Genomic DNA, 15,089 nt, shown 5'->3' with positions numbered 1-15,089 from the left:
GTTTATTTTGCTTTTGAACATTTTTTTGTTTATTATTTTAAAATAACTTGTTTAGGATCATAGACATATGTATCTAAAATACGTGATAATGTATCAAATAAGAAAATAAAAGCAGTGTTGACTAACCGTCAAGATCTTATTGTAACAATATAGAAAACTGCTTCTGTGTTCATTTCTTTTCCATTAACTAGGTTTTTTCCCCCCTATATTTTCAGATACGGGTTGAAACCGAATGACCAGATCTTGGCAGAGGAGAAACACAAAGAGCTGTAAGAAATTCAATGTTACTTCTTAAGCCTGATTTTCTACTAATTTAATAGGAAGTGTTCTGTTTTCACTGTTTACCTGTAGTAGCTTTAATCTATTTTTCCTTAAAATTAATACAAACATGTTTGTATTAAAAATAATATAAATGTTTTCCCCCCTCCCTCCCTCCCTCCATTCAAGCATTGGAGAACTTCTAGAAATTCATTAAATGAATTTTGCCCCATTTTTATGAACATTCTTGCCACAATTGTTAAGTGAATCATTGCAGTTGTTAAGTTAGTAACATGGTCGTTAAGTGAATCTGGCTTCCCCCATTGACTTTGCTTGTCAGAAGGTGGCAAAAAAGTGACCACGTGACCCTGGGAGACACTGCGACCACCATAAATATGAACCGGATGCCCAGCATCTCAGCTTTGATCACTTGACCCTGGGGATGCTACAAAGGTCATAAGTGTGAAACACGGTCTTAAGTCACTTTTTTCAGTGCCGTTGTAACTTGGAATGGACACTAAATGAACTGTTGTAAGGCAAGGACTCTCTGTGTTGTAGAATATAGTTCTGTTCCTAAAGCTGACTCTCTCTACTTTCAGCTACTTTCAGTAGTTGTATCTGGCCGCATACGTGTGAACGGTGCTGCTTGGCAGGAATAAACATGTTCACCTGTCCCGGGAGTCTATTTCCAAAAATAAAAATAAAAGTAGCTCCGTGTTGCAGTGACTTCACGTTCTCCACAGTTAAATGTTTATATAAATGAAATAATTGCTTTTTATCGCCTCTGGAATCTTGGTTTGGGTTGCTTTGTTGCAGAAACTTTTTCCTGCTCCATGATGCAGGGCCGCTTAGTTTCTGCCAGGGTATATTGCCCGTGGCAAATGGACGTAAGATTATCATCTCCCGGTCAAAATGACATGCATAAATGATAGACTGAAAGCGATTTCACGGTCAGCTTTTCTTTTAAACTCTTAGATGTTTCTTATTTTGAACGACAGCTTTCTCTCTTCAATTAAAAGAGTCTTCTAAGGTCTTTTTCTTTCTTTCTTTTACTTCCTAGCCTAATCTACAGAGCTGGGATCTCAGTGTGGTCTTCAGTCCCAGCGTTAATTAGTCCCCTCCCTCTTCAGCTTTTTCCACTTCCCCCTCATAGATGCAGGCGTCCCCGATATAATGGCAAATGACGGGAAAGAATCCAAACTGGGATTGATCACGTTGCACAGAGGTGTTGAAAGTGGGTCAGAATGCAATTTTAATAATAATGACATAACACATTATTCATTGTTATATATTATAAATCACACTATCACCAAAATGCTCCAGTAATGAAAAATTGGTGGGAACACCAGCCAAAGAACAGGCCGCAAGGATTTCACCTGGTTGCGTACATGACAGCAGCAGTAGAATTTGATAGAATCTCCCCTCAGAAACTAGGCTGGCATCTTTAAAGTTCTGAAAACATGTACAGTGTGGAAAAATATATTGAAAGTAATATAGTCCTATGGATGGTCTACATTAACTCTGTTGCATTTGGAATGAAGCTGGAGGTGTCAGCCAAAGAATCGTCCCAGGGAATCCACCCTCCAGGACAGGGGTCTGCAACCTTGACGACTTTAAGCCTTGTGGACTTCAGCTCCCAGAATTCCTCAGCCAGCAGGGAACGGAAGTCCACAAATCTTAAACGTTGTCAAGGTTGCGGACCCCTGCTCTAGGATAAGGGTAGGCAGATATGTCCCTTTTACGACCTGAGGACTAACTCCCAGAATTCCTGAGTCAGCCATGCTGACCACAGGAATTCTGGGAGTTGAAGTCCACAGGTCATAAAGGGGCCATAATTGCCCAGCCCTGCCCTGGGGTTCTCTCCACTGCTCCCTAGAGTGATTCAGGCCAAGGGCATGTGTGGAGCAGATAAATCATTATCATAATCATTAAATGATCACATGCCATCTTTGCATAGCTTCTGATGCATCAGAACTTCAAAATATTGATTAATCTGGATCTTGCTATCTTTCAGTGAGATACATTTTGTAATAATCAATACTCCCTGAAGATGTATTTTCACTGAAGGTCAGCCAGGCTTCATCTCCCCCCCCCCCCCCCACAAATGATGTGATTTCCTATTTAAAAATGGTTCTGTATAAATGGATGAATGATGAATGATCCATTTCAGCCCCAGATATTATCGCCCTGATAACATCTCAGATGGAATCTTGCTTTAGTACGATTTTCAAGTCAACATGAACAAACTAGTCTGCTCTTCTGAAATATTTTTTTAAAAACAAACTCTTTGCTGCTTCTATTTTAAGATAATTTACATGAGGTTATCAACACATTGCCTTTCTGCAATAAATGTCCAAAGATTTAAAGTGTTTGCATTTTGCTGTAACACATTGCTGGACAGTCCATTCCATTTTTTTTTATTCTACTGGGATTTTTAAAAACAAAAATAGGCGTTAGAATAGAATAGAGCTGGAAGGGGCCTTGGGGGTCTTCTCGTCCAGCCCCCTCCTGGCTCAAGCAGGAGAACCTGAACCGTCTCAGATAGGTGAATGATAAGATTAAAGCTACAGTTTGATTTAGGAATTAAGACTTTTAATTATGAACTTGAAAAACTCAGCTTCATGTTTTGTTTTCTGCCTCCATATATTATGAAGCGTTTCTTCCTATTTTCTACAGAAAAAGCGAGCCTTGTAGTTTTTCAGAGGCCATCCATGGTGTGTTCACAGTGCATATTTGTAGGTATTCAGAAAAAAAGCACAACGAACATCTTTGGGAAGGGAATGTTTTAGGGAATAAGAAGTATGGGGTGAATATTGTTTGGGGTAGATTTTGGAACAGTTTTTTTTAAATCTCCCAGAGAGAAGACTTTTGCAACGTTTCTGTGAAGAAATGGAAATGTTATGTTGCATAGTAGAGAAACATCTTTCTTTTTGAGAAGTTGGTGTGGCTGACAGAGGGGAAATATAAATATTTACGTGAACTGGGGTTTGTCTCCCTCTGAAGTATTTACTTAAAATTGCAGTTTGCCTTCTTCTGTTTTGAGGTATCCCTGCGCCATAAACGTTGCTTGCCTTCCGTGCCCCACTAGGCAAAACATCTGGCTAGATAAGGGCTCTTTTCTGTGTGGTTATCCGTTGCTTCTGAGGCTGTTCAACCGTAAAGACGTTGTTCTGGGGGAAGGATGGGCGGATGGAGAGGAGCTGGCTCTTGACAGCGTGGCCTGGTGGGGGTGCAGGCCTCAGGCTACAAAACAGGATTTGGGATTGTGGCATTTGGACTGCCAGCCAGTGTTTGCGGACCCTGGTTTTTAATGGACGTTTGTCCCATGTAGAATTGGGTCCAATGGTCGCAGTTGATTTTGTAGATGAACTGAATTGAAGTCTAATTATTGAGGTCTCTGAAGGATGGTTTTTTTTTATTTTCCCTTTAAATTCCTGTTTATGGTAACTGACAGTAATATCATAAATAAAAAATGAAGAAATAAAACGCAACAGTCTGAAAGAGAAAACAATGGCATCCATTGTGTAGTGCTGTACTGTAGTCAAATATTAAGACTGCCAACTAAGGCAGGGCCCTCAAAATGTAGGTGGTGAGATCTTCTGGTCCAACGTTCTGCCAAGGGCAGGAATTCTCATGCAGTCCTGGATACCAGCTGCCCAGTCTTTGCATGGAAAACCTCCGTGACTGAGCTTCCATAACTCCAGGAGGGAGGCCATTCCACACTTAGTAGCTCTCCCAGTGAGGCAGTTACTCCTTATTTTGAGTTTGGATCTTGTTCTGTAGAGTTTCTGCCCACCGGCTCTTGTCCTCTTCCCTATGGCCTAGTCTGCTCTTCCTCCTTTTCCAGGGGACTGTCGTTGTTTGCCATGGACCTTTAAGTGCCTGAGAAGAAGGACAGCTTCTACTCCGATAGTTCCCTAACTAACTGAATTCAGCATTCGCATTGAGCACCCACATCTAGACTCCTCTTCCTAAGCTCTGCCCAACTTATCTGTATCCCAACACCGGCAAACCTGTGGCAGTTATCTGTGTTAAACAGCTTACCTCCTGCTGCCTTTTCCTCAGAGGGACCCTGTTTGCCCTTCCAAATCAGCAAGACCAAACTGTACAGATGCTTTTCCATGTCCTTGTCTCAACTTTAATCAAGCCTACGGCAGCTTGCTCAAATCCTACGTGTGTCGAAAACTTTATGGCCCATTTATGACCATTTGTGATTGCCAATACAGTCAGTATGCATTTTTTCTCCCAGTGCCCCTTGCAGAGAAGAGAGATTGGAGAGGAAGGGATTGCAAGAGAGTAAGTTGTTTGCTCTTCTGCAGACTGAAAGCAATGCAGTCAGGCAGGGAGCCATGAGCGTGCTATGCAAACACTCTTGAAATCTTTTTTTCCATTCTCTCAGCTCTGTGAGAGGGGTTGAGGAGAAAAAAGCAAGCAAATTCTCTTTTGCCTGACCCTTTCGTGCTGCTGGTGCAGTTGCATTGCTTTTGATGTGTACAAGGCAGCAAGCAGGCATTGGAGCTTTCCATAGTTGGAAGACAAAGAAAATTGAAAAACTGACTAGTCTTGCCTCTTTCCAGCTAGAAAGCACAGTTGTCTCCATATGATTTCCCACCAAGTGGCAGAATTGCCTGTCCCAATTAGCCATTTAGTGAGGATTACCTGTAGATTGAACATCAGGTAGACCAAAACTAGTACAAAAGCTTACTTGACATCTTAGAAGAAATGTCGTAGCGCCTTGGCCTCAAATGTCTTAATTGTAGCAGCCGTCTGTTTGGCTCCTCCAGTATATAGAAAAAAGGATATAGTAGCTGATCTGCTCCTTTTGAGTATTTTGGCAGCCGAGGTCCCTGGGCACCAGACTTGCCCAAAGTTTCAATATTTAGTGCAGGCCGCCTGCTTGAGCGCCTGGCTTAGTCTTTAGTGTAGCATGGCTGGCTGGGGGATTCTGGGAGTTGAAGTCCATAAGGCTTAAAGTTGCCAATTTTGGAGGCTACTCCAAACTATTACTAGGCTGCGTTAGATTCTAATGTGCTTGTGGTTTGGGTTGTGTTGGGTTTATTGTCAGAATGGTTTTTCCCTGCCTATTTGTCAGCCTTATGAGGTGGGCCAGATGGGGAAACCCGACTCTACAAGAAATACCGAAACTTTGTGATACTTGGTAGTCCTTGACTTAACAACCACAACTGAACCCAGAATTTCCATTGCTAAGCAAGGCTGTTGTGAGGTGAGTTTTGCTCCATTTTGTGATCGTTTTGCCATGGTTGTTAAGCAAATCACTGCAGCTGTTAAGTGAATAATATGGTCATTAAGCAAAACTGGCTTCCTCATTGACTTTGCTTGTCAGAAGCTGCCTGGGAAAAGTACAGACGGTGACCCCTTGACCCCAGGACGTTGCAACCGTCACAAATACTGACGGTGCTCTGACGGTTGTAAGTATGACATAACAATCATAAGTCACTTTTTTCAATGCCATTGCAAGTTTGGACAGTCACCAAATGAATGGCTGTCTATAACAGGGTTTAGGAAAAGAATTTTGAAAGCCCAAAGACACTCTCCTCCTCTCCTCTTATACCAAAGAATTTTATTTCTAAGATCTCTTCTCTCCCTGCCCTTATATCCTGCTTTGCTCTCCCTTTTCTTCTCCAAGGTCACCTCTGCTTTTTTCCACCTCTGCGTGGCTCTGGGTTGCTTGGCCTTTGGCCGTAATGGAGAACTCTTTGGGGCCTGCTTCAAAGGGATTTGCTTGTATATTTGATTTTCAAATTTAGTTACAAGCTAATTTTTTTGTTTACATTGCTTTTGTGTAAATATAAACCAGGGGTGGGGGACCTTGGCTCTTTTATGACTTGTGAACTTCACCTCCCACAATACCTGAGCAGCCATGCTGGCTCAGGAATTCTGGGAGTTGAAGTCCACAAGTCATAAAAGAGCCAAGGTCCCCACCCCTGATATAAACAGATATTTAAAATGTAGAAAGGTAACTTGTTTAATCCAAGCTTAGCTTGTGATCATTCTCCCTCTCTTCTGCTTTCAAAAAAAAAAAAGTCTTATTAAATAATCCCAGCATGTGTGGGCTTCCACGTCCCCATTCAGATCTGGGAGGTTTTGCTCGACAGGAGCAGAGGGAATCTGGAGGAAAGGTCCAGCGGATCCCTGCCTGCCATCTTGTGGGATTTGACAAGCCCTAAGTGGGACAGGATCCTATCCTGACTGCAGTTCATGGCTGGTTCACAGCAGCAAGGTGGGAGTGTCTGGAGCCTTTCTGTGAACTACATACTAACTTATATACTAAATCTGGCTAATTTTGAATTATGTTTCTCTCTTTTAAACTCCTCCTCTTATAAGCCTACGGAGTCTTTCATTGTTTAATTCCCACTATAATGGGATGGTCAACGTTATTAAATAGCCAATAAATAGTAAAAATAAAGAATTTTGTCATTTTGAATGCAGATGAACAGACTGCCACACGATGGTGCTGCTGTTTTGCTTCTTTTCTCTCTTTGCAATTATCCCATTGAGACTGAAATAAAAGCTAAACTGTACAACAAAAGGCACGTTACAGCAACCACAAAAAAATAAATAAATCTGAAGCTTTGAAGAGATATACATGAAGACACACCAGGTGTAGAGAGCGTTGGAAGGAGCCTTTACCCATACAATCCCAGGGCTGCTCTTTCAGTATTTTTAGGACTGAATTTGTAATCTGCATAAAGCAGATTTTGTGTTTTATATATTTGGGGATATTGCCATAAAACGCTTTTCCAAAGATATCGCTGTTGTGGTGTCACTTCTGACTTGGTGACCCAGCGGACATCTGTCTGCCACTGGCTGCTTCCTTGAGTGCTTGTGAGTTCCTGCCGGTGTGCCTTGGGCACTTGGTTTTCTGTCTGTTCATGCTTTGTTTGCCTTGATTTTTCCAAACATCGTGGTCTCTTCCGTGACTCTTTTCTTTCTGCTTTGGGTTTAAAATATTTAAGCTTTAGCCTCACCATCTTGTAAATTTATCAGGGGTTCAGGTGCCAACATTTGGTTCCTTTTATCCAAATGCAGTACGGTGCATTCTAATACATGGGTTTTAAAAAGCATCCTTGACTTATGACTGGCTGCTAAGTGATTCTCTGAACTTACGACCAACTTCCCCAGAGTGCTCATTGGCTAACCACCAACCACTTAGCAACCGCCACAAAAAATCGGTCACGGTCATGTGATGACTGACTTACATCCTTAATGGTGGCTTCCTCGTGGACTTTGCTTGTCATTTTTCAGCCTTCTGACAAGCAAAGACTCTGCTGAAGGAAGGGACAGAAGAAGCCTTCCCTGTTACAAACTCATTGGATGCTCCGCAAGTAATTTCAAAATATAGTCCTGTCCATCCATTTCTTGTGCCCTACAAAAAGCAGTAAGAAAGCTGCTGTCATGACCAGCTCAGACTTTGAGGAAGAGGTTATGGTGCACTGATGACGTTTCTTAGTTTGGGTAATGAAACGTCTGCAAGAAAACCACCAAGCTCAGAGGACACCAAAACCCCTCATTTCAACCCCAAACTACAAATATCCTGTTTCATCGGAGGATAAAGTGATGGCGAAAGGTACAGGAAAGGTGTACACGATGCCTCCTTTTTGCAAGATCCGGCCCCAGGAGGGCCCCCCAAAGTGGACCTTCCTTCTTTCATCACTATAAACTTCATTGCCGCAGATGGAGGAGCAGCCAGGTCCTTGTTCACGGTTGCCATGGAGAAGAACGCTGAAGAACGGTCCCAGGTCCAGGACGTGGTTGCTAGAAGCTTAGCAAGTCACAAAGAAAAGGTTTGCGGTTTTAAAGTCATAAAGAAAATCAGCCTTGACTTCTGAGCCCCAAACCCTCATGAATTTCCTCACCTTCACAACAGTTATTGTGTCACTGGTGTACCCTGTTACCTTTGGCTAAGACATTGAACTGCCGTGCATCGCTCTTTCCTCGCCACTTCTAGAGAGTGGACTAACCTGTCTATCTTGGCTTCAGTTGTCCGGCTCCCTTGTGAGTCTGCAATATAGACTAGGAGCGACTTAGTTGGAAAGCCACATTGTGTCTCCTTGGGTTAATAATTCAGATTGTTCATCTCCCTTTCTTCCACTTGAAGAAAGTCTCTGAGTGGAGGGGATGCGCCAGCTCAGTGGTTAAAGACGCTGCGCTTGTCAGCTGGAAAACTGACAGCCCGGATTGCGACGGGGTGAGCTCCCGCCACTTGCCCCCCAGCTCTTGCTAATCTAGCAGTTCGAAAGATGCAAGTAGGTAAATAAGTACCACTTCGGTGGGAAGGGAACATCTCCTTTAGGGGCCTTGTATGGCTGTGGGTGGGCTACGACCTGCGTCTTCCCAGTTCCATCTTTACATCTTAGCCACCAAATCACACTGATCCAAAGACTTAAATAATGATTCCAATTTAATAAACCGACAGTCTTTTTCATCCTGGTTGACTGTATCTTGCACTTCCAATGAACAGTTGAGTGATTCTCTCGTTAAAATAAACCCTCCAGCGGAGGAGGAGGAGGAGGAGAGAAAAGGGAGAGGAAGGCTCCATGACCGTCCACTGACCGTCCACTTTCTGGATCCCCAGATGAAAGGCAGCTACAGAAGCCTTTGAAAAAACCTTCCAGGCACCACAAATGGAAGGATTCCTGCTTTTATCCGGAAGAGCTGGGAGTTGATGCGGGCGATGTTCAGTTTCCCAGCTGAAACCAAGTGAAGAAGGGAAGTGTGTTACATCAGGGCGTGATGTAAATATTCCTAACATCGTTTTACTCTCCTTGACCATTAACCTCTCCTACTGGGCAGAGAAGGAACAAATGAAATAGCCAGACACGGCCTTGAAAACCCGGCAAGAGACCTGGGCGAAGAGTGAAGGAACTGGGGAACGCCCAGGTGGCATTTTCCTCCGTCCTTCCTGGTGAAGGATGTGACCCAGGAGAGGGGGGGGGATACTGGAAGTGAACAGCTGGTTGCACAGATGGGGCCAGTGGGGGCAGGAGGATGGCGCACGCCTGTCTCTGAGACGAGCGGCTTCTGGCAAGGGAAGAGCCGCCTTTCCCGGGAACTGGGAAGAAGGGCTTCAGAAGGCACCTTGCAAGTCGGATCATAAAACCTGAAAATGGTGGGGGAGGGAGAAGACAGCCCAGAAATTAGTGTGCCACCAATACGGAGACTGGGAGGGCCGTGTGGTGGCAGCTCATGATGAGCAGATAATTACAGGAATAAATGAATCGAGTTACGTGACCCAAAGGTTGTAGCGCGTCTGTGCAAAGGCAGAATACGGAGTGAGAAGAGGAAGAGCTAGAAATCCGAACACGGGGAGGCCAATAATGTCTGATTCAGGAAAGGTGGCTGAAAGGGATGGGCTAGAAACGGGGGGGGGGGGATGCAGAGGCGGCCAAGGGGCACGATTGGATCCAAAGGAGGAAGGGTCCACACGAAAAGGGGAGGGGGAGAAATGCAGGCATTCTAGGGCAAGGAAATGCACACACAGGTATTGAGACCCAGGAACCGAGTGATATGGCCTCTGCGTAAAGATACTGTGCGTGGAAGTTGTGTATGCTCTTCACACCTGATTGTTAAGAACAATGGCTAATCCATATTTTCTATGATGTTCTTGCCCGTGGAAGAGCTGATACAGAAAACCTGAGGCAGGTAGTCAGTTTCAGATGCTGATTCTCACAAGGGCAGTGTTAAGTTTTTCATAGAGCAGCAGTTTTGCCTCTGGCCTCAGCAGCAGCCGGACGTCCTGTTGACTCTTAATTGGTCCACATCCTGAGCATCCGGGGGACTTGCCCTCTGCCCTTTCGTAGCAGCCTCTTCGGACCTCTTCTGACTCAGAGGCCTGGTCGTCTTCCAGGATCTGCTTGGGAATGAACGCCTGGTGGAGGCCAGAGCTTTCTGAGGGTGGCGCAGGCCCCTTCGTTGCGCCTGCTGTTAATGCTGCCGTTACACTACAGCAGTTGGGTTATTTTGGGGGGGCAAGAAACCTACTGCAATTACACCTCAGCTTTACAAGCATGTGTTCTTTTCCAGTGTGTGCATTTTCAATAAGGGTGTCCTGTTGGCTGGGGAGATTAAACATGTTTGGTATTCAGACAGGTGCACTACTTTTTATTATGTTACTCTTTTAGTATAAACAATGCTGATTACATAGAATATACTTTATAATATAATATACTATATAATATAATATAATATAATATAATATAATATAATATAATCAATGCCTTCATCTCGTGATATGTTTAACCAGAAGAATTTGGCAAGGCAGAAATATAACCACTATTTTTATAGCCCTGTTTGACTTATCTCAAATTAAGCTTTGGATCCATTGTTTCTTTACTTAAATTGTTGTATATTCTAACATAATTTATCTGTGATAAGCTATCCTAATTAAAGTTGGAGAATCTACAACATTGTTCCAATTACTACTAATCAGTTATACACTAATTTAATTCTACTTAGCTACAGTACATCATTAATCAAGTTCAGGCTTAGGATGACAGATTTAGCACATTAACTAGCTGAAGTATTCAAATAAGGAAAATAAAATTGATTGTAATGCAGTAGAGATTAAATAATTCACGGTGTGCCAAATAATAAGTTTCATTCTTCATCTAAAAAGTACGTGGTCTTTATGAATTATTGGAAATTAGTAGTATGAAGTACGAAATACATGAAAGCGCATGTTGAAATAGCAGTTGTGTTTGTGAATATTCAGTTGTGAAAGTGGATCAGTTGTAAAGGTTTCCCCAGCCCAGGGGTGCCTGGCTGTGAGGGGCTGTGCTCACCTCCCTTTCTTAGCCAAGAGAATCAGCATTGTCCAAAGATGCTCCTGTGGTTGTGTGGCTAGCAGGACGGCATGCCAAGGCACACGGAGCGCCATGACCTTCCCACGGAAGTGGTACCTGTTTATCTACTCTTGTGCTTTCAGACTGCTGGGTGGGCATGAGCTGCGGCAAGGAGTGGGAGCTCACCCTGGGTGCAACACTCGGATCCGGAACCCACACTGACAGCTTTCCAGTTGACAAACTCCGTGTCTTTAACTGCTGAGCCATTGCGCCCCCTCAAGGCATCAGCTGTACAGTTCATCAAATAGGATTGGTGAAATCCTAATGCCACTAGTGCTTTCACAAGAAAAACGCACACAACTCCTCGGGTGAATTCATGTCTGCCAGGGTTTGCATGTTCAGGCGGGCCGAAGTGCTGTCCAGGCAGCGTAAAAATTACGTGGTGTTTCAAATAGTGTATTTAATTCCAATAGAAAGCTAATACAATCTTTATTAAAGATTCTTTGTATGTTTGCATAGTTCTTCTTATAAGGAAGTTAAGACCCAATAGAATAATTATAATCGATCATACTAGTATTCTGACAACAGTTTCTTCTTTTTAGTATTACTTAATTCGGGAGTATAGGAAATAAGGACAGGACGGGAGCATAACTTAAGAGCACCAAGTTGAATGAAAGAGCTCTTGATGTGGCCTCGCTGTGTAGTAAAGGGGTTGCATTACTGCAATTGTGGCAGCAGATGGAGGTGCTGTCCAGGGTTTAAGCAAAGCAGCCAGGAGTTTGCGTAAACACACACACACACACACACACACACACACACACACACACACACACACACACACACGGCAAGCCTGTGAATGAGCAGGCCTCCTCCTTGCCTGCTCTTTATTCTTGTCCTAAGTGGGGATGGTGCATCGCAGGAGGATAAGAGCTGGCTGGAAGATCCAGGCCCAGGGCCATGCCCTGTGTACAGAAAGTGTGTGTGTGGTGGGGTGTGTGTGTAGCTGCAAGGCCACGGGAAAGAATTGCCTGGAGGATCCAAATGCCCCTCTAAACTCAGACCCAAGAAAATGTTGGTGAATAAAAGCAGAAGCTGCCCCTTTCTCTGTTGATTGGTTGGTTAAGGAAAGAATATTGATGTCAAGCATTCAATCATGTATGTCGGCAGAGACAGGACTTGATTTGATGTGTAATTTTTTGACACCTGGAAAGGGTCAGTCTAGGTCAGGGGTGGGCAACCTTGGCTCTTTTATGACTCGTGGACTTCAACTCCCAGAATTCCTGAGTCCACGAGTCATAAAAGAGCCAAGGTTGCCCACCCCTGGTCTAGGTAGAGCCAAGGCATGGTGGAAAGGAGGATCTTTAAAGGCATCATTGGACTCAGGAGGTGAGTGTCTGCACCTGGCATTAAAATCCCGGGCTCGTTGACTGGAAGGTTGGCAGTCCGAGACCCAGGTGCCGCGTGACGGGGTGAGTTCCCTTTCCCGCCCACCTCACAGTTTGAAAGCATGCAAATGAGAGTAGATAAATAGGTACCGCTTTGGTGGGGAGCGGACAGGGCTCCATGTGCCTCGGCAGGCAGTCCTGCGCGCGACCACGGAAGAGTCTTCAGACCACCGTGGCTCCCTCGGCTGAGACACAGGGTCAGACGCGGGTGGACAGGGGAAAGCTTTACCTTTAAGAATGTATGACGGTTTTTTTCCCCCTTTTAACAATTGTATGAGCGCCAGCATTGGAAGTGAAATACCACGGAAATCAAATCTGCTGTATTCTGCACAGATGTAATTAAGATGAATTAAGACGCATATTGACATTATGCACGCACTTATAAGAACAGTTCCATATTAATAAAACAATAGTAACACCTAGATACAGCCAGCAAGCAGACAACAAAGTTGAAATCAGTTTGGTTGTAAATGAATTTACATTTCCTTTCAGAAGCTAAGATTTAAAAAATGGCTTTATGTGCTCATTTAACATGAAATTAACAGATGAGAACGAACAAAAATAGATGTCACTTTCCTTGCCTGAAGGCATTTGGGATGGAGGTACCACTACACTAAAGGTGCTCCCCCCCCCTCTGGTAAATTATAGCTTATTTCTTTCAGGATCCTTAAAAATAATGGAATACTGTAAGGCATGTCTTCAAATATCTGGAGCCCAATGAGGTTTAATAGGGGCATTTAACAGATTGATAGGTAGACAGACAGATAAATAGACATTCTGGTTTTCCTCCACAATCTTAAGACAGGATAGAAAATTTATCCTCCATCTTTATTTAAGTTCATTCATTCTCAGACATTTTAAAATGTTCACATAAAATTTAATTCATATAAAAACTCAGTAAATAACCTTTTCTTGTTACAAGATATCCATCATCATTCAAGTTACTCATTTGTTACAAATGAGCAAAGGCTAAAGCCAATGTAACCATTAAAAACTGCTTCTTAATACCTAATTCAGAACACTTTGGAGCTGTTTACTACATGAACCTTTCACGTAATGGAGAAACAAAAGAATAAAAGTTATATATATGAGAAACCCTTGTGTTTGCATGATTGAATCTGGCTGGTTTTGGAACCGTTTTTAATATTGTGTCTAGTATTTTAAATGAGTAAAATGAGTTAGAAGCTGCTGAATATTTTAGTGTGACTGAATTTTAAGACAGGGACTTCCGCAAAGCAACGGTTGCAGCCGTGTCCAAGGCTGGACAGCCTTCTGCATCACCTGAAGGGCTGCCTCCCAAATGGGAAGGTGTCATTCTCTTATTCTCTTGCTCCACTTTTCCTGTCCCAATTGTCACAGTTCAGATCAATAAAGACTGGCAATTGAGCCTTATAAAAATTGTAAAATCTTTGTTGTTGGATGCAGTATTTAAAAAAAAAAAGATGTGTCCAGGTAGCAGAGCAGACAAGTGCTTTCCTTCTGGTCCTAGAAGGATCAAAGAGTGGCTGAATGGATGAATAAATAACTGCAAAAGTAAAAGGTTAACCCTAAAGTCAATTTTAGAGCCCTCAAAGTATAAACGGGAGGTGTGTCTTAAAGGAAGATGGGCCTGGCCTGAGGAAGAGCCTAAGTTTCCAGAGAGAGATGTCAAAACAACGAACAAAGAAATAAAATGCCTCTTTTGATAACGATGCAGGGAGGGTCTTGAATTATCTGCTTGGGATTGCCTCCACTGTCGGGAGGAGTCCCACCTCCGAGTCCACAGGCAACCTCAAGCAGAGAATGACTAGAACAAGAATGTCTGATTTTCTTAATTTGCTTATTTAAGGATGTGTATGGCCGATCAGCTCACAGAAATGCAGCTGAGTGACGTACAACAATAAGAGCAGTCAACAACAAAAATCCAATGATAAAAGCAAAACAGGTTGCTCTTCTGACCTGGCCTCCAGAATCTGCCACTCCTTCTCCTACATTGATTTGATGTGATTTGATTTCTATAGCTGCCCATCTCAGTGACTTACAGTTATAAAATTATAAAACAGTTAAATCAATTTAAAAAAATGAAACTATAAAAACATCCCAAAAAATAAGTACGTGCAACATCCAAGATAGTTAACCATAATGGGCTTTGAGAAGCAAATGGCAATGAATTGATTTCTATCTCCTACTGCAAACAGGGCCTTCAGACTGTGACCCAGACTGTCCTCAGTCCTCAAGTTTTGGGTTTCAGTCAGGATAATTCAAGATCAGCAGGTGAAGAAACAGCTAGCAAAAGCACACAGGAAGGTTGGCTGGATAAACAGAGAGGCTGAAATCCGGCAGCCCACCAGAGATAATTGGGCTGCCCATTCAGCCTCTGTGCGTGAAGAGGCTGCCTTTTGCTCCCGTTCCTCCTCCTCCTCCGCAATATTCTGTGGTCGCCATCAAAGACAAGCCAAGAAAATCGTTAGCAAAAACAGGGCTATGAAGTTCTCCATCAGCTGTTCGGCATACTCCGAGTCCTTCTATCTGGGAGCACGGGATCCCAAGATTTTAAACAGCCATTAATTACATATTTTGTCAGTAATGAAACGAGTGGAAAAAT

At 43.3% G+C, this 15,089-nt stretch overlaps 1 protein-coding gene across 2 annotated transcripts in view; it reads left to right on the top strand.

Moving 5' to 3' along the window:
- The window catches only part of ADK (adenosine kinase), a 124,574-nt gene that overhangs the window by 18,412 nt on the left and 91,073 nt on the right, over nucleotides 1–15,089 (top strand). For both annotated transcript variants that reach the window (XM_039339647.1, XM_039339648.1), the window contains exon 3: nucleotides 216–269. In XM_039339647.1, the coding sequence (XP_039195581.1) occupies nucleotides 216–269 (54 nt within the window). The remainder of the gene's footprint in view (nucleotides 1–215; nucleotides 270–15,089) is intronic.

The sequence above is a fragment of the Crotalus tigris genome, unplaced genomic scaffold (assembly GCF_016545835.1).
Source record: "Crotalus tigris isolate CLP2741 ecotype Arizona unplaced genomic scaffold, ASM1654583v1 scf7180000017736.1026742, whole genome shotgun sequence".
Taxonomy (NCBI): domain Eukaryota; kingdom Metazoa; phylum Chordata; class Lepidosauria; order Squamata; family Viperidae; genus Crotalus; species Crotalus tigris.
Note: the sequence above shows the minus strand (reverse complement) of the source record. Positions and strands in the feature narration are given on the sequence as shown.